Source organism: Fulmarus glacialis, unplaced genomic scaffold (genome assembly GCF_000690835.1).
Source record: "Fulmarus glacialis isolate BGI_N327 unplaced genomic scaffold, ASM69083v1 scaffold46833, whole genome shotgun sequence".
NCBI lineage: Eukaryota > Metazoa > Chordata > Aves > Procellariiformes > Procellariidae > Fulmarus > Fulmarus glacialis.
In genome coordinates, this window is record NW_009203214.1 from 1 (window position 1) to 18,556 (window position 18,556).

Sequence of the window (18,556 nt, forward strand, 5' to 3'; positions counted from 1 at the left end):
CCCGTCAGTGGAAACGAAGCTGGCACCGCAGGGTGCGGTTCTTCTCATTTCTCTTTCTTGTGTACGTGGTGTTTTGGTTTTCTGGGTTTTTTTTCTCAGTTATTCCATAGACCGATTTGGGTATTCTTAAGTTTATTTCTTCATTGAAATTTCCAATTTGGTGTTTTCTTTTTGCAGTTTATATACAGACGTTAGCTAACTGTGCGCTGTATCTGAAGATGGCAACGTTAAGCATCAGTTGCCCCCAGCCTCTAATTCCGTGATATATTTTCTCCTGCGGTTGTTGTACCAATTTTATTGTGGGAGGGGAAATCAAAGCACAAGATTAAGGAGGCTTTGTTTAAAAACAAGGTGCTTAAAATGAGTGTGGCTTTGTCCTAGATCTCTGGCTTAATGTTTCTTTTCCTGCTTTACATTGTGTTTTGTTGGTTGTTGTCATCGCATCTGGTTGATGGAGACCAATTCAAATTTAGTATTAATAGTTGTGAACTGTGAGCTCAGTTCCTCTAAACAATTCTGGTTTGCAAGTAGATCTGCTTCTTATTAGCAAAGAATTTATGTATTTCAGCATGAGCTAACCTGAAGAATCTTTTTTTTTTTTAGAATACTGTTTATATACTCGCATAATATTTAACATATATATTAAAACATGTAGAATACAGAAAATATAGCAGTATAGTGTAAAGAGAGGAGACATGTCAGGAGAGTGAACAAGGTCCCAGTGTTCAAGATGTCTCAATAGTCTCATGAAAATGAGGTGTAAACAGAACAGGATGTCAGCCAAAAGGGTGAGATTTAAGTTGAGAAGGTGCTGAACAGGATGGTAAAGTCCTCCTTTACTTGAAATGTTTTCAGTGAAGCTGGTGAGGAGACCCTCAAGACTATTTGGTGGTCAACTCTGTTGTCATTTGTCTTTCTAAAGCCCATGCCCCTCTGTGCAGGGAGGTAGAAGGATTTGAGAGACAGATGGCAAAGCATGAAAGAGGTAGGGGTGTGACATATTTTCAGAAACTGGGGTGGGGGATTGTTACCTAAACTGTTGCTTTTGTTCAATGTAACATCTCCATGTAATTTGAAAGTTAGAGTAGACTGATGTCTTCTAAACTCTGAATAGGTCAGTCGCAACTCCCAAAATGTGTTGTGGCTCATCGTTGATCATTGTCAAACTTCAAATTGAAAATAGGTTATGTGATTGGGAGGCCAGCTACAAATCCATTGTGTTGCTGTCATGTTTTCAACAGCTGGAGAGTTCCCTGAAAGCCAGCTGTAACTAAAGAGCATTTAAAAAAAAAAACAAACTGCTTTTGTGTTGTACGAATTCTTACGCAGGGAGTTATCTTTCATACTGGTTTTTGCTGGAAAAAAATGTTTGAGGTTCAAGAGCATGTTAGGCAGTTACTGCACATGTAGAATATCACCATATTAAAATGTCCAAGCATCAGCCTTGCTCCAAAAACTTGTGTTACTAAGCTTTTGAAATCAGTGTGTTGAACTATTCTGACAAACCTATTAAAAAACCAACCAAACAAAAAAAACCCCTAACAAAACCAAAACCCAAACCCAACCAAACAAAAAAACCCCAAACCCCAACCCCAAAAAAACCCCCAAAACCCCAAACCCCAAAAACCTCAAACCTCGAATTTAAAGTATGAGTTGAAACTTCTGAATTGAGAGATTTGTGTGAAAAAATATTCTAGAAGAAAGATATACTCTGCTCCATAGCTGTGTTGCTAAAACTATTGTAATAATTTAAACTATGCTGTCATAGAAGTACACATTCTGTTTCTCTTTCATCAATTTAATGATTCACTGATTGTAATTTTTCCTTCCATGTTTGACAGGTAAAAAGGCCTTTTTACATAGTAATTTTGAGAAGTACCTGTTTTATGTAGTAATCTTCAGATAAGGAACCTGCAGTCATGTCCAACTATTTTAGATCCTCTAAACCCACAGGTATATGTATTCATAGAATCATAGAATACATCAAGTTGGAAGGGACCCATAAGGATCATCGAGTCCACGTATCGATGGATACATAGTGCAGGTTAGTTATTAAGTCACTGAACTTAGAGCGTTTGTCTACTGTGGGATGTAAAATTGCCCGAGTGCTTCATTTTAGGAAAGGGCTAGCTATCTGAAAACAGGACTTAATTGCTTAATACAGATACTGTTGCATTTGTGACAGAGGGACCGAGTACACCAGTAAGCAACTAAAATGGTGGACTAGGAAGTGATGACTTTAGGGATTTTACATGTTTTGCTTGCATTATTACTTTTTAGATTAGTCTTTCAGTATGATATAAGTAAGAAATGGGGGATCAGGGATTTCTGGTATCAGGTGTTGCAAAGAAGAACATCAACAAATGCATCAGCTGTAGGAAGGATTAAGCGGCAAAGAGTTACCCTTAAAATCAAACAAAAGCATCATCTTTGATGGGTTTTCTTTTCTGGAGCAGGTGTGCCTTTACATTTATGCAAACTTGTTCTAGAAGTGGAAGACTAATTTCCCACTAGGGAAGAGTTTTCCTACTTCTTTTAATGTGGATTTTCTGATGCAAAATTCCTAAATTGTGGTAACGAACATTAAATATGTCATGTAAGCGATAATATCACGTGCCTGTCCTTTTGAGTTTTGTCCTTCAAAGAAATTGTGACAGTTACCTGTATTAGAAAATGTAGTTTTTGCTGCTGTGTATACACAGTGCAGAAATACTCACTGGTGGCTACTGGACAGCGTAAAGATATCTCTTTTTATAGTTTACAAATCTCTGAAAAAACTTTCTAAGAAGTCACAAATGCACATGGAAGTCACATATCTTTTCCTTTAGTGCTGACGTGGCTTCGCCACTTGGGGTCCCTTTCAGAAAGGGTCCTGTCATGAAAGCAATGTTTGCTCGTTATCAGAACAGCGATAAGGCTCCCATGAGCTCTTTTTGCAATGTAAGAATGTGAGGCCTACGTATGTCCTTGAATGTAACGTATGTACTTGAATGTAATACTGTTCCTGGGGTTTAGTAATTCCAAATAACAGATTGGCTTTCATAACTTCTTTGAATTGAAGTTTGTTTCTGACAAAGCAACGATGATGCAAGGATGACTTTCATGAACGTTCTTCAAATGTCTTGCAGTTCCGTATCAGTGAAGTATGCAGAGGGTACTAGTCATAGACATTTACAAATGCTTTGGATATAGTTTAGATTTTATGCTGTAAAACCTAAGATTCATACAGCTTCCAATACATTTCAGGTCCAATGGCTGTCCCACCATCGTACAGTGACTTGGGAAAATCTGCCAGGGATGTATTCAACAAGGGATATGGTAAGTAACGTGAATGTGGTTTGATAACCTTTCATGTTTTTTCTTAGGTGTCTTGAAAATGACAATAAAAACATTAGTAGCCCAGAGATCCCCTCTATACCTTGTGGTAGGAATTCAGCAGAAGCCCAGAGCATCTAGCCCCTTCTGAATTTGAACTTTAGACATGTATCATGAAAATGCTGCAGTAGGCAAAGAGTTAGAGGGGAAAGCTATGAGTTTGACCTTAAGATGCACTCCAGAACAGCCTCTGAAGAATGCTGCATTTTTTACCTTCCAATTTTTGTATTTAGAGGCATTAAATCAGTCAAACTCTCGTAGATTGCCATAGGAGACCGTATGTGGCAACAGACAGGTTCCTGAGGTAGAACGATCTTTATGTTAATCAGAATAGACTATTGTCACAGCTATAGTGGAAATAATTTCACAATATTTGCATTCCTTTTCAAATAATTTAAATGGAGAAATTCTAATATTAGTCCCTTTTCTGGGAGCAGTACTGAAAGTGTTGACGTTTTTAATCTGGTTTTGTGAGTATGTAATAAAGATTGCATTTGTATCCCAAATCCATATGCTACATAAAATTAAAAAGCACTCTGGTCTGGTCTCTGCCACCCTGGAGTTCAGGCTTTGCTAACATACAACTCAAGTTCCCTGCTTTAGTGTCAGTTGTTTTAGGCTTTTCTACTCTGTGCAAGGGCCAGGCATTTCCCTAGATTCATAGCAGATTATAAAGAAAAGGAAGAAAGCAATGGTATCTCTGTATACAGCTAAGTTGTTGTTGAAGTAAGTTGAAACATACCTTTCTCGGAGAAGGGGAAGAGAAATATTCCTGCCCCGCAATCAGAAATATAAAAGTAAATTGAGTAAATCAGAAAAAACGGTAACTGTATTGATTGGTCCCAGACTGCAGGTAGCTACGTAAGGTGGAGATACTTGATGATGGGTGACTGTTACGACTATAAATTATGAGCCACCCACTCTGAATTGTCAAAATTCCTTCAATCATTCCTCACTAAGATCAACAACTGTTGAAATATGAAAATAGGCTGTTTCAGGTCAGTATACCCTACCTGCTGTACTTTGGGTGTGTTGGAAATATTGTTGTTGCTTGTATATTGAGGTGAAACAGACGCTGTGTGCTCTTCTATTTTCAGGATTTGGAATGGTCAAGTTAGAGTTGAAGACCAAGTCTTCCAGTGGGGTGGTAAGTATTGGGGGCTTTCAACATCACCCGCATTGCAATAGAAGAACAAATTCCTGAACTGGTTGTGGTAGCAGGTGTTGCTTCTGTCTTTCAGTTCTCATTTTAAAAGCTGTAGCTGACTGAGGTATTTCTGTAATGATGTGCGAAACTGACATAGCAGTACTTCTTTTCCTGCAGCGTGCAAGAATTTTTACACATTTTGTTGTGGACGTGTGGCTTTCCTCCCTGTTCCCATTGCCACATCCCAAACATAAGAGTTTCTTCACCCTAAATAGCTCTCATTTCTGCTTATGAATGCAATTGAGTTTCTCTGCTGTTGGTTTTTATAGGATATTGAATCCAGACTGACTTTTTATCCAAAAGGCCAAGGGGCAAATAAAAGCCACAGTTTAACTTAACTTCATTTTCACTCATCTCCATCGTGCTTGCAATGCAAGACATAATTAAAACTAAATAGTCCTCCTGCAGTACCCTTTATGTAGAATTTGAGAGCATTTTATAGACATTAATTAAGCTTCAGCAGTTCAGGTAATTAAAGTGATCCCCACTTTAATGATGGAGAAGTAGAGCTTCCTCATGATTTCACAGGACGGCTGGCAAAACCAGGAATAGATTTCATAATTTTGGTCTTTAACCACAGGCATATATTGTTTTATGAGATAAGCTTATTCTTACACTGAGTCTTAGTTCTGTGTGTGCTACCACTCGATAAGCTGTTGTGGTTGATAAGCTGTGCTCCTTCTCAGCCTGCTTCATAACCATATTTGTCTTAGCTCCCTCCTTCTCTTGCATTCTTATCATGCAAATGGTGCAAGTAGTTCCTTTTGTATTTACTGTATTCTGTCTCAGCTGAGCTTTTGATGGATTACTTGCATTGTGCACCAGGAACGTGTAGGCACAAGGAACTATGTGGTCTCTATACTATGACTGCTACCAGTTTCTGACATCTCATGATATGCATAGTTTTCCTGGCTGGAAGTTTTGATTCTCAAGTAATATGCTAATGGTTAATTATGTTGTCTTCTGAATGTGACGGAACATGAACAACTGTATTAAGTTCTAAAATGGCCTTTTTCTTTTCCATGCAACTTTTGTGTTGGATGTTTATCCAGCTGGTAAGAATAATGACTGATTTGTTGGCTCTTTATTGCTTTGTCTAGCAAGGTTTTCTGTGATGTATACTGTCATTCATAAACTGTTGCATTGTTTTTAGTCATGTTATCATCCATGTCATGAAGTTTGACTGTGTCCATAGCTCTTAATCTGCTATATGATCCATGTATGTAAAGCCATTTTCAATCTTTGTCCAACAATCCACAATAAGAACACTGTAAAAAGAGCAGGAGGGAAATCAAGATAGATACGGTATTGATACAGTTGTCTGTTGCTTCAGGTTTTGTGCTTGTTAGTGTTTCTAATGAGCATTCTGCTGCAACAAAATGGGGGTTTGGGGATGAAGATGAGGTTAGGAACAAAGCGTGAGATCTAATTCGTACTTGGGTACTAATAGTACCTCTGATTGTTATGATACAGAAATGTTTTGGATGTTTTTCTTGTGGACTTAGAAAACAACAATGGTAGTGTCTATTGGTTATAATTGTTTCATAGATTGTAAGTGGTTTGGCCTAGTAAGTGCATGGCATTCATGAAGATGCCAGCCACCATAAACTAGAAGATCAATGAGAAGCTGAGCTTGACTGTTGATTCAGACTGGAGTGTGACATGGAGCCAGAATGAGTTTGATTTTTCAGCTACAAAAAATTCAAGAAATGCTTCTACACAAGGTGGTTTGATGAGCTGTCTCTAGTTTAGACAGTTAAAGATTGATGGCAGCAGATGCTGACTGTGTGCCTTCTGCTTCCAGAAGCAGATCCAGTTCTGACACCTGGCAAAATCCTTTGGCTTTTGATCATATGACAGCACAGGGTTTTTTTGCTTTGGCTGTGAGAAAAGCATTTTACAATCTTTCCTCTGCTTGGTCTGAGAAACAAATCAAGCTTTTTTAATCAGTTACCTGCCCTAAGATCAGAAGAAAGTCACTTCTGAATTCTGATGCAGGTTTGAGATGTCTTTACACTGACTTTGTGGAAGTGACATTAGAGCAGCGTGTAGCAATTATGTCTTAAAGGATAGTCTAACGCATCCTAACTTACTTCACATATTTTTGTTAGCTGGCTAGATGTATTATAAAACTGCTGTGCTGTTGTAGTAGTGCATTAGCTCAAGGAAGTGTTGTCTTCCCCTCGTCCCACGGTGTGTAAGGAATGTTACCTGGGTGTACTTCCCTGGCACTTCAAAACCATTTAAAGACAGTCTTTGTACAGTCTGCAAAGTCCAGAATTGTGAAAATAATGTACGCAGCATCCAGGAATACTGTCCTGGAATGAGATGGATCTGGAAAGTCAGGGTTCCAAAGCTTGGATGTGTTGGCAATGGATACTGCCATGCCTTAAGCACTGTATCTTTCAATTTTTAAACTTCAAAAGAGGCATAACTTGGAAATGTAATGGCAAATTAATTATCTTTGTTCAAGGAGAATATTTGAGAGATGAGGAGAACTGAAATGAGATCAGTTCTCAGATGCTTCTTAAAACCTAGCTCGTACATCTTGAGCTTACTACTTCAAAAATAGGCCTACTCATTGCTTTATACTTTGCGGTGCATGAAACACTGAGTAGGCTACCTCCGCGTTATTCCAGGAGGAGAGATGTTTACTGAGACTGCAAGTCCCCTAAATAACAGGAAGCTCTGATGTGTGGGGGACTGGCCGGACAGCATGTTATAAAATACATACTATACAAAATTCAAAGTTGTTGGTTCAATTACACTAGTCAGTGAAGGACCAGCCTGATGGAGAGATGTCAGGGTGCCACTGGGGTCAGGTTATTTTCTGATACTGTGAAGGAGAAAAGGTCTATAATTTTAAGGTGCCTTACAAAGGGGTGACCTAGCTTCTAAAGTGTAGCTGCTGGCTGAGGTAATGAGAGGGAAGTTAGGTTGAGAGAGAAGGTACTAAAGTCATCAACATGGTTTATGAAGAGTCTAAGTGACAACAGTATAAAGGCTAGGGAGAACAACAATGTTAGGGTGCAGTAGTCGGCGTGAAAAGCATCAATGACCATTCTCCAGAAGACTTTCACTGCTGAAAGGTGGAAAAAGAAAAAAAGAATGAAAAGGAAGAAACATGAGCTGTTTGGAGAAATGAGAGAAAAATCAATCTTTCTTTTTTTTGCTATTCTTCTAGCAGTGTAAGTTGGATGTAGGATTGCTTTTCTTAAGGGAGAGTGGATTTCCAGGAGGACTATTACGGGTGCTATTTCATGCACAATTGTGACAGTACTGATAAGATGATAAAGGGAATTAGAGAAGATTATGAGGAAAAATCCAAGGATAAAAGCAGCTTTGTATCCCAAGCGAGTATCTTTTTGTATCTGGGTATGGATCCATGTGAAGGTACAGAGCAAATTGTGGAATGTTGAGATAACAATTGCCACTTTGGAGCGGGAAGAAAAAAGACATCGGAAAAAGGTTTTTTTTGGTGTGGGGGAGGTTGGTGGATAAGTTAGGAAAAAAGTGTGGTAAAAATTAGAGGGGGGGAGCAGGTAATCAAATCATGATGCGGATGAAAAGTAAGTGAAGATGTCAGGTCTTTGTGTAATAGTGCTTTTTCCAACCTAAGCAAGTTCCAGGGCTCTACTAGGACACCTCAATAAAAGAAATATCCAGAACAGACATCCCAAAAGGAGTAGCATTTTGTGATGCAAAAATAATTATTTTTGCTGGGGATAGGGAAGAGGAGAGGAAGATTTTGAGGGTTCTGTCAAAAGGCCTAAGGGTAGCAAGTGAGTGCTGGCACTTCACAAGTGGAAAAACTGAATGTAATTAAGTATCAGAGTGCTGAAACTCGTATTATGCTCTTGGCAGGAATTCACTGCAACTGGTTCTTCTAACACAGACACAGGCAAGGCTTCAGGCAGTCTAGAGACCAAATATAAGATCAAAGACTATGGACTTACATTCACCCAGAAATGGAACACAGACAACACATTGGGAACAGAAGTTTCCATGGAGGATGAGGTAAGAGGAAGTAGATACTCTGAAAATGTTTCTGCAACTGGTATGAGAAAGTTTTGAGTTGAGCAGAAAACACTGAAGAGTGAAAGTTGCATAAAACTATCTGGAGTACTAACAAGAAAGAAGTTACGTGTATTTGCAGAACGCACAGACTGAGAGAGAGCATCATGAATTTTGGGGGTGGGGGTGCAAGCATTCCCACAGCAATGTGCTGCTACGTAATGATCCAAAGGTACAGAGTTACAGCTAGCGAAAATTAGCTAGCTGGTTGAATGAATATCACTATTATCCACTCCAAATAGGAGTTTTTGTTTAAAGATGCACTCTAGCTATGTAGAACTGTCACTGCTGCAGTCATGCAGGGAAAACAAAAGAGGGGTCTCGGTTTAGAGTTTTAGATGCTCTAATACATAAGTACTTAAGTACTCAAGGCTGCCTTGAGATTGAATATATTTTGTAAGGTTGAAGAGAAAGATTCGTGTTTGCAGCTTGGCACTGCTTACACAAAGGGTTGCTAGCATACAGCACTCTCAAAACACACAGTTCTTTTTCAAAGTAATAGGTTTATGCTTTTCACTTAATGCCTGAAGAGTAAGGTGCCAAAGGTAGTAGAAGTTCTGTGGTGCCCTCCGCCATTTATGGCCATCAATTTTTGTAGTCACGGTTTTGCACTTTTACCTGTGCTTTAAAATGGAAAATGCTGTCCAGCTCAAAACAGGTGGGAAGGCTGAGGCAGGTACACGGTTTGGCCTGTGAAGTAGTACTGTGTCTTAAAAGAATACCTTAAAAGAATACCTAGATTCTGAGAGAGATTCTTGAGCTACCATATGGATTGTTGGCACTATAGGGAATAAGCAAACATGAACTGAACAGTTTTCTTTCTTTAACATAGTTTCTCAATTTTCTTGTCAACAAAAGATTTGAAATCTTCCTGTAATAACGTATCTACAAAGCGTGCACCGTTATAGGGCCTCATCATGGGGAGAAAAAGTCCAAATTTTAATCCCTCATCAGACAGCATCTTCAGATTTCGTTGTAAAACATGTGGGAGACATTATGGTCGTGTTTTGTCTTCTCTTTAGACAGGAAGTAGAGCTATAGTAGTGGAATATAACAAATCACGTTTCAGCAGAACTCTGAGCAGATGTCTGTTTTTCTTTGCAGTTGGCTGAAGGATTGAAGGTGGCTCTTGATACTACATTTGTACCAAACACAGGGTAAATATTTTCTGTTACCTTTAACTAAGGAGTGCTAGAATTTCCCATAACTTTTAATTAGAAATGCTTATTCTGGTCATTGTGTAAATGCTTAAAATTTACTGTAGAATATTCTGCAGGCACTGTAGAATATTTTGAAGGCAATAGATAATACTGGGCTCAGAAGGACAAGGTCTGCTAAAAATGATTCTTCAGCTTTTTGGCCATTGGCAAATTTGTTGTTTTGCAGTAGGTATTATATTTTTGTAACTCTCCCCTTAAACAGCTAGGTCTTACATGGACCACTTGTACCATCTTTGTCATGGTGTTGACAGTCCTACTGCTGTCAACTCGGTGCCTTAAGAACACAAAGCAAAATTATTTTTTTTCCTGATGCTTTTGGGCAGAAGTCTATGCACAACTAAATGAGGAGGTAGAACCACATAGGTATTATGATAGGCAGTGGAATAGCACTTTTTTTGTCTTTCTCAATTATGTATTCATTTTTGGTAGTCAGTAGAGCAAAGGAGGGGTGTTCATGTCTGGATATTTGTAAATAATTACTGGTATTTCTTTATTGTTGGGGAGAGTCTGTCAGAAAAATCAGAGTTTGAAATACTGCTTGGATGTAAGGAGTTAGAAGCTAAGTAAAAAATGAGACCCTGGGCCTGGATATGAGTGACAGGCTGTATCTTCAGTGGGAGAGAAAGGAGGTTGGGAAGAGGATTAAGGAGGTGATAAAATTTTGTCTCAGTTATGTTAAGTTTAAATTGATAGCAAAATGAGCACAAAGACGCATTGGAGAGAGAGGAAGAAGCTTCTCCAGAGGGACAGAAAAAGGCTAAGTAAGTGGATGATGTCTGGAGGACAAGAAAATCCGTTTTCGATAGAGGAGACTGGTATCCAGCAGTGAAGAAGGAAGGAGAGCAAGCACTGCACATGAAGGAATGGTGGAGAGAACCGAGCAGACAAAAAGTTACTGAAGGACAGAAAGGCCAGCTATTGGTGTGGGATGTCATGGATGCTCCTGAAAGAAACTGATGATGCCATAGTGCATTGCACTCACTTGTGGAGAACAAAATTTGAAACCTGATGGGTTTTAGAGCGTTAAACAGAAACGCTTTTGTCTTTTTTGCTTCTTGAGGATTTTAAGGAGTTTGAGATGGTGGAGGAAAAAGTGGCACCACGTAAATATACATAATACCAATATTTTTCTTATCCCATGCCCTCTTCAGCAGCTGTTAAGTTTTGAATAGGCATTACAGTCATTTAATTAACTGGCCTTAAGGGACATACGTATGTGAATAAAACTACATATAAAACATGCTTGTGTACTACCAGGGATAAAATGGCATGTTTCTCTCTGCAGGAAGAAGAGTGGAAAGTTGAAGACCTCCTACAAAAGAGAATATGTAAATCTAGGCTGCAACATAGACATAGATCTCTCTGGACCAACCATCTATGGCTGGGCAGTGTTGGGCTATGAAGGCTGGCTTGCTGGCTACCAGATGGCTTTTGATACAGCCAAGTCTAAGTTTTCGCAAAATAACTTTGCCTTGGGATATAAGGCAGGAGACTTTCAGCTGCACACTAATGTGTAAGTATTATCTGAGCCTAGAAAAACATTATCAGAGGAGCCAAACTGGATGAACAGTGAGAATTAACGGAGTTAGGTGGAAGGGGATGCTGATTTGTTTTGAAACAATATATATTTGTTGTTTTCATCTTCAGTATAACTAAAGCAGGGGCAACTTTCCAACTCTTGGCTGTCTTTTGAGACGATGTTTCAGGGTAATTTTGTTTTTTTATGTATATAAGATAGTGGCGTAAAGGCGCTTTATAATGTTAATTTGGAATTAAAATCCCTAAACTTTAATTTCTATTTTGGCGCTAGATAAAAGAGCCTTCAATTAAGCTACTGTACCTTCCCTCCCTCTCCACCAGACCGAAAGCTTCTGGCTCAGAAATGCCCAAGGTGGAGGAGAGAGCTGTGTGTTGCATTGTGCTTGAGTGTCATTGCAGTGTAGCTCTAGTCTTGGCATTCAGATGCTTTGAGTCTTTGAACATGGTGTATTTAAACAACTGCAATGCAATAACATTTTTTTCAGTCTCATCATTCTCATAACTGACTTAAGTCTCCTTCTGGATTTGTCCCTTTATGCATCATCGCAGGCTTGCTTTCTTAACTTAAGACAAGCAAGCAAGTTACCTGTTTTGTGTTTTGTTTTGTTTTTTTTTTTTTTGTCAGAATCTCAAACTGTTGGAAAGTCATGTTCCATTCTGCAAGCAAAACTTGTTTGGGGTAAAAAACATGAGTCGTCGTCTGCCAGCTCCAGCTAGGCAGTAGATGAGCATGGATCTAGGGAAATATTGGAGCTCTTGGTTCATTTTAAGAGATAATGATCGAATGATTGCAGGGAAGGGTTAAGCTGAAGAGTTACTGTTTACTAAACAAAGCAAGGCTTGACACACTTGCATCTATTACAAACAGGAATGATGGCACCGAGTTTGGTGGGTCTATTTATCAGAAGGTTAATAATAAGGTTGAGACATCAGTCAATCTTGCATGGACTGCTGGCAGTAACAACACACGTTTTGGTATTGCTGCCAAGTACCAACTGGATGAGAAGACTTCTATTGTGGTAAGAATTTTGTTACAGGAATGAGTATTTCAAGCTCCCTTAAATACTGAAAATTTGTGGTATGAAGTAGTTGCTTTAAATAGTTACTGAGAAAGTATGGTAGATGGCAAATTGTGGCTTCTGTCGTGGTTCAAATTTAAATTGGGACCTCACGGGTCATATTTGTGAAAAGATGGAAAAAAAAATCTAAAGCACTGTTTTGTCTATGGTGAAATAGTCACTAGTCTGACTAGTGTGCTTGGAGCCTATGCAAAATGTGTTTTCAAAAGGTAATGAGAGGATGCAGTATCCTTTTAATTCTTTAATTCTGATCTAATGCATAATGTAAAACCGTACTATAGTAAAATGATGGAAGTTCAGCTGGGCTTACAGCCGCCTCCTAACAATCAGTTAACCCTTGAAAGTCAGCTGAAGTCCTGAGATAAGTGTTGTTACTGACACTTGCAAATTCTTGCAGAAATGTTAGGGGAAAAAAAAAAAGGTTTAAATAGTGAGAGAGAGAAAGAGAGAGAGGTTCAGGAGACAAAACATGTCCAGAGGGAAGCGACAGTGAATAAAAGTAATTATGTACATTCTAACACTAAGAACTGAAGTAGCAAGCATTTGTTATGCTTCAAAACAAGAATTAGTTCCAGGACAATTCAGCCAAAATTGAAGATGGGAAATACTATGGTAAACAGCTCAAAACTTAGTAATGCAAAAATGGGTTTGCATATTCATATATTTATTGCTCATTTAAAAAAAAAAATCACTACTAAGCAATTTGTGAACAGGGGTCTGTGAACAAGACAGACTTCATTGGCTACCAAGGGACTGTAGAACTAGCCCTTTAAAGAATATAAAGCGACAACGCTGGGGACAGTGAAGGACAAGGTGGCATTTTATGTAGGCATAATGGGTCACAATTTGAGGGAAAGATTGAAACTATTACAGCTTAAGCTGGAAACTCTTCAGGATAAAAGGAAAAGATTGGAATATGCCTCTGCTAGAGGTTAAGTCTATAAGTTGCTGAAAGAGTTAATGCATAAGCCACCTTCTCAGGGCACTGGGACAATTCTGTCTGAGTATAAATATTGTGATTTCTTTTTTCCTGTAGGCTAAAGTGAATAATGCCAGCCTGATTGGAATTGGTTACAGTCATGCCCTTCGACCTGGTATGTAAGTCCAACTGGTAGCAGTAAATAGTATTAGTACTACACTATGGGTTATTTTACTGTCATCTCTAGAACAGACTAAACAAATTAGCTAGAAAACTTACATAGGCTCATAGAAGGATGTGTACATACAGAAGTTCCTATAGCGACTAAGACACATTAGTGAGGTTCAAGTACTTGAGGGGGGTGCATTTTACAGGGATATCAGTGTATGAGGGGTCTCATTACTTGCTTTCCTAGGTGTAAAGCTGACCCTCTCAGGCTTGATTGATGGCAAGAATTTCAGTGCTGGAGGTCACAAAGTTGGGCTAGGATTTGAGCTGGAAGCTTAATGCAGCTTTAAGTAAAACAACAAGTGGTGCTCTGGAAGATGAAGGAACAGTGTACCCAGTGTGTTTCGGCCTTAAAATTACTCTGAAATTTCAAGAAGCGTGAACTTTCTACTCTTCCAAAGAATCATTTTAACCCAACACTGAAGTCCAGAGAGTGCCACCACATCAAAGGAAGATACTTAAAGGCATGCATGGAAGTTGTGATGTTTGTGCCACATTTCACTTCGGTTTCCCGTATTTTAAATCTGTTCCTAAAAACAGAAGAAAATCCCTCCTCTCCCCATTATTGTATTGCATCCTGCATGTCCTATACCTCACAACCTTTTAGAAAAGGCGGTCTCTCTGCTGTAGTGGAAATTTGGGTTTACATCAGAATGAAATAAATTGGTCACAGTTGGAACATAATATTGGTGTGTCTTGTATCTCGGTAAAGTTCAGAAAAGCTGTGCTCCACCCAGCTGTGCCTTTTTTTTTTTTTGGTGCAACTTTAAGCATGGTTAATAGATAATCTGCAAATGCTTTGTTCAATTATAAATGTACACTGAAGATGTCCTTCTCTGTGGTCTCTAGGGTAACATCCTTACATCTCTCATGTTTTAGAGACCTGCACAGTGAAAGCAGCTTTTTCATTAAAGTGTTATTGAGGGTATCAAAAAGAGCAAACCAAAAGTTTACATGTTTTAGATAATTTCGTTCCCATATAGGAAACAAGTATTAGGTAAGTACAACCATTACACTTAAGAAAAAAAGTGCAAATCAGCAAAGTTAAGAAATTAAGTTCACAGTTCAAGTATATTAGGAAGGTGACATCTACCACTGACTGTGCAAGCTGATTGCATGCGTTGTCCATTGTTCATTAGAAAGCCTAAAAGGCAGCAAAACAACCACATGTGTTGCCTAAGGGAAGATACATCAGGACAGAGAATAACAATATCTGCTGTCTTAAGGCACAATTAAGAACTTTTTCCAAGCAGTTAGAACAGGCATTTCCTACTGTGTCTTTGTGGAAAAAAGTGTCTGAGAGGTGGTTACATAAGCAGTAGGTGACAGTAGAAGGAGGCAGTTGAACTTCCCTTCTCAGAGGCAGCAGCTTTTCACAGTTGGCTTCCTGAAGTAGCATGTCTTCAGAGGCAACCGAAGTGATTTTACATCTGGGTTTGTTCTGGACTGTTTGTTTCTTCTACCTGAAGCTGCAGCCAGCTCCAATCTAGAGCCTAAAGAATAAACAGTTAGAACTACAAAGTTCAACACTAGCTTACAGTTGAGATTTCTCCAGAATAAAGAGGAAGCAATTTAAAAGATTTTAAAATTTTACTGTGAACAAGTTGGTCAATATAGGCTTGTCATGAACCACGCGACTGCTGTAAAGGAAACCCTTAGGCTACTTATTTTTTCTAATATTTTACTTTCTTTTCAATATTCTGCCTTGTTAAATAAGCATCCCTGCCCACCAAGTATTCCACCACAAGACCATCCCAATTTTAAGAGTGCAATTTTGCAGTATTTTTGTACAACAGCCAAGTGCTTTCCTCCATCCTTCGTTGTTCAGCACAACTTAAGTCCCCAGCGCATGGCACCTGTTCTCAGCAAGCAGGGAATATGTCAGTCAGCAGTTCAAGTGGGGAAGTGGGTGCTTTCTATCTCCCACAACTCCTACTCTCCTTGTCCAAAAGAGTAGTATGCAGATTGCTATTAGCCATATTACTTATTGGTGGCAAAGTTACACAAGCAGAAGTCTCAAGCCATGAGCTTCCCCAGTCCATTTATAGAACAATATCACGTATGTTACCATGAAGCTCTGCTCCTGGTCCTTCATTGTGTCATGCATCACATTTTCTAGTTGGCTACAGAGTTTCTGTGATTCCAGCAGTAGCTCCTCGCTGAAAGGGACAATTATTACACAATTATTCTCCATGGCAAGTTTTGTTTAGAAATGCTGCTCTACCTTCAAAAAATATTTCTGGCAGGTATGCTGCAGAGCAGTGAAGAATATTAACCTTTACCAGTCAGCTCATAAGCTAGCAATTCATATTGCAACTGGGAAAGTTGGTGGCATCTGCAGATTTACTGGGACAGGGGAAAGGAAGCATGTTCAAAGTTGGAGTTGGGTTCTTGCTATGTGGAGTCACTGTTGCTTAGAGAAAAAGTTGCAGAACAGCCTATAAACTAAAGGATTAAGCAACATACAAATAAACAAACCAAGGTCTGTCATTCCAGCTGGTGACCTGGTTCATTTAAGCAAGCCAGAACTACAGGTGCTTGGTTGTAGCAGTCTCTCCTTTATCATATAGCTCAGCTACTATGACCTTACATGACAATGCTCCAACAATTCCTGTTGGCAGTGTACTTCAAGTGAGCCCAACCATTCCACAAACAAACCCTTTATTATTGAGGCAGGGGGAAGTGAAGCTATACATTATTCCCCGTTTTTCGTAAGGAAGATTCACAAGCCCCAGGAAGTCCAGCTACTAGGTAGAAAAGACTGCTGACAATGGAAGCTGAACACAAAGCGTAAAATGTGAGAAAGCCTGTGTGTCATTATTTCACAATGCCAGCTTCGTAGTGCTGGCATTAGCAGCTACAGAACTCCAGACTTTGCCTCACCTTTTCCTGACAGATTCTGATAAATTGTAGGTTCCAGAAGGGACCTGCAGCAGCAGCTGACCAGGGCTACCAAGACGTGATGTGTTCATGCTCTCTGGACTGCCAGTAACAGGACCACGTACTTTACTCTGAAGAATACACAGAAGATTCAGATTGCAATTATTTAATTTCCAGCAGCCAGGAGTATGAGAAAGCCTGGAACTTGGCTTTAATACTAACTCAAAATAACAGAAAAGAATCATAGGACATACTAAATTTACTATTAATTATTTCAGTAGCTTGTGTAACAAGCCATATACTCAGGTTAAACTGGAGTTTTTATTTTACTTACACAAGCAATTTTCAGCAAGTTCCACAGTTCTTTCTGCCGTTTCTCCTGAAGCCTAACAACTGTTTCCTCATCTTCATTCATCAGATTCATCACTTTCTCCACTCTGGGGAACAATTCCAATGCCTTCTGCTTGCAAACTACAGTTTTACTATTTAAAAAAAAACAAAAAAACAAAAAACAACAGATCACACATGGGCAACTGCAGTAGGGGAATATTTCTGAAGTTTCTTATTTCCTGTAACACTCTCAGATCTCATTAGCTGCACACACTGGGGTTTAAACCTCTAGAACGAAACCTCTTGCTGAAGGAGAAAATGCTTTCTTTCAACCCTCAATAAAAGCTGACTCTACAAAGCTCACCTGAGCTGAGCATAAATGACTCGGACTTTTTTTTCAAAGGTCTGGATTGCCTGTAGGAGCAGTCGTACTATTTCTTGGCTATCACCGCTTGTCCTCTGATCTGGAATGAGAGTTCAGAGTATCACACAAAAAGGTAGGCTTGTAGGACAGAGATTCTTAATGGCTTGTTTCCACTGCTGCTTCAATCCTGAAACATCCCAAGTTCAGGGCGTGCAAGTCGGTGTGGGATGAATTGCACTGGATTTTAGCCACCTTCTTCAAAATGATGAGAATTGCAAAGCAGAGTTGGTAGGGTGGGTCTAATGCCTTGGGGCTGTATAGCTGCTCAAAGGAACAGCTATGTCTTTCATCCTTCCTACACAGAAGCAGCAGCATATGCTTGCAGCAACAGAGCTCCAGAGGAGTTTCAAGAAGAGCTCAGAAGGCACCAAGAAAGCGAGGCTGGCCTAGTTTAAAACTGACTCCCTGACTCCCCTCTCCAAAAAAAAGCGAGTCCAGTAGAGTCCATGTGTAGCTAGCGTATGGGCAGGCCTAGGATGCAGAGAAAGTCTTCTCAGTGCTCCTTATCACATCTCCAAAGTTACTATCCACAGAAAGCAAGCTGACCTTGAGCTAAAATGTCTTTTACCTCTTGGCTTCTCTCTCAATCTCCGGTAGAGCTCTCTGGCTTGTTCTTCTCTAGAAGAAAAAGGCACACAACACAAAGGACTTCTCTAGAACCTAAATTACAAACAAGTAGTTCAAGAACTTAAATCTTTTATATACCAGTCTGCCATTTCAGACCGATGACAGGTAAAGAGTCAAAAACTGTCTTTTAGTGTCAAAGTCCTCCCAGTCCCCCATAATTTGGGATGAAGAGATAGCACTTTCATTGCCCTGCAATGAATAAGCTTAGCTAGCAATACTCCTGCATCTGAAATTCAAGGTAGTTTAACTCACAAATCCTCCAGTGTTCCTCCTTGTTTACGACCTAGTGGGCTTCTCTGCAGGTCCACAATGTCTGTCTGCAGGGCCATCATCCTCTTCACTAGCTGATCCACATCATCCTCCTGAAAGCAGGGCAGAACATAAGCAGTGGGACAGTCTCACACTGTCATAGAGACACTACCACTCACACTGGTTCTTCCTTCTCATTCACATTTCTGAACACTCACGTTGGCCAGATGCAAATAGCAGCCTTGGACAAAGACATGAGAATATAAGTAATTTCAATTCAAGGAAATTAGCTCGGTGCTCTGGGATAAAACAACTTCCAAGAATTTTTGATAAAAAATGCAGCCTGCTACGAAGAGCCATTGAAGGGTCAGACTTTGTAGTAAATGTACTGCTAGTTCCCAGGCC

At 39.5% G+C, this 18,556-nt stretch overlaps 2 protein-coding genes across 3 annotated transcripts; one reads left to right on the top strand and one right to left on the bottom strand.

Annotated features, from left to right (window-relative positions):
* The first annotated feature begins 1,919 nt into the window (after window positions 1-1,919).
* Window positions 1,920-14,322, top strand: VDAC3 (voltage-dependent anion channel 3). 2 transcript variants are annotated; one of them, XM_009574555.1, is made up of 9 exons: window positions 1,920-1,953; window positions 3,247-3,318; window positions 4,473-4,522; window positions 8,447-8,599; window positions 9,761-9,813; window positions 11,162-11,389; window positions 12,284-12,434; window positions 13,531-13,588; window positions 13,829-14,322. In XM_009574555.1, exons 1-9 carry the CDS (start codon window positions 1,920-1,922, stop codon window positions 13,918-13,920), a joined length of 891 nt encoding a protein of 296 aa, XP_009572850.1. In that variant the 3' UTR covers window positions 13,921-14,322. The 2 variants fall into 2 exon arrangements, with proteins under 2 accessions (XP_009572850.1, XP_009572851.1); XM_009574556.1 differs by lacking the exon at window positions 1,920-1,953 and adding an exon at window positions 5,635-5,637 and having other exon boundaries at window positions 3,252-3,318.
* Window positions 14,323-14,697: 375 nt separating this feature from the next.
* On the bottom strand, window positions 14,698-18,258 carry IKBKB (inhibitor of kappa light polypeptide gene enhancer in B-cells, kinase beta). Its single transcript, XM_009574557.1, has 7 exons — window positions 18,155-18,258; window positions 17,844-17,893; window positions 17,216-17,315; window positions 16,856-17,003; window positions 16,525-16,652; window positions 15,710-15,800; window positions 14,698-15,134 (listed from the first exon to the last, which is right to left on the bottom strand). The coding sequence occupies exons 1-7, from the start codon at window positions 18,232-18,234 to the stop codon at window positions 15,066-15,068; spliced, it is 666 nt and encodes a 221-aa protein (XP_009572852.1). The 5' UTR covers window positions 18,235-18,258; the 3' UTR covers window positions 14,698-15,065.
* Window positions 18,259-18,556: the final 298 nt, after the last annotated feature.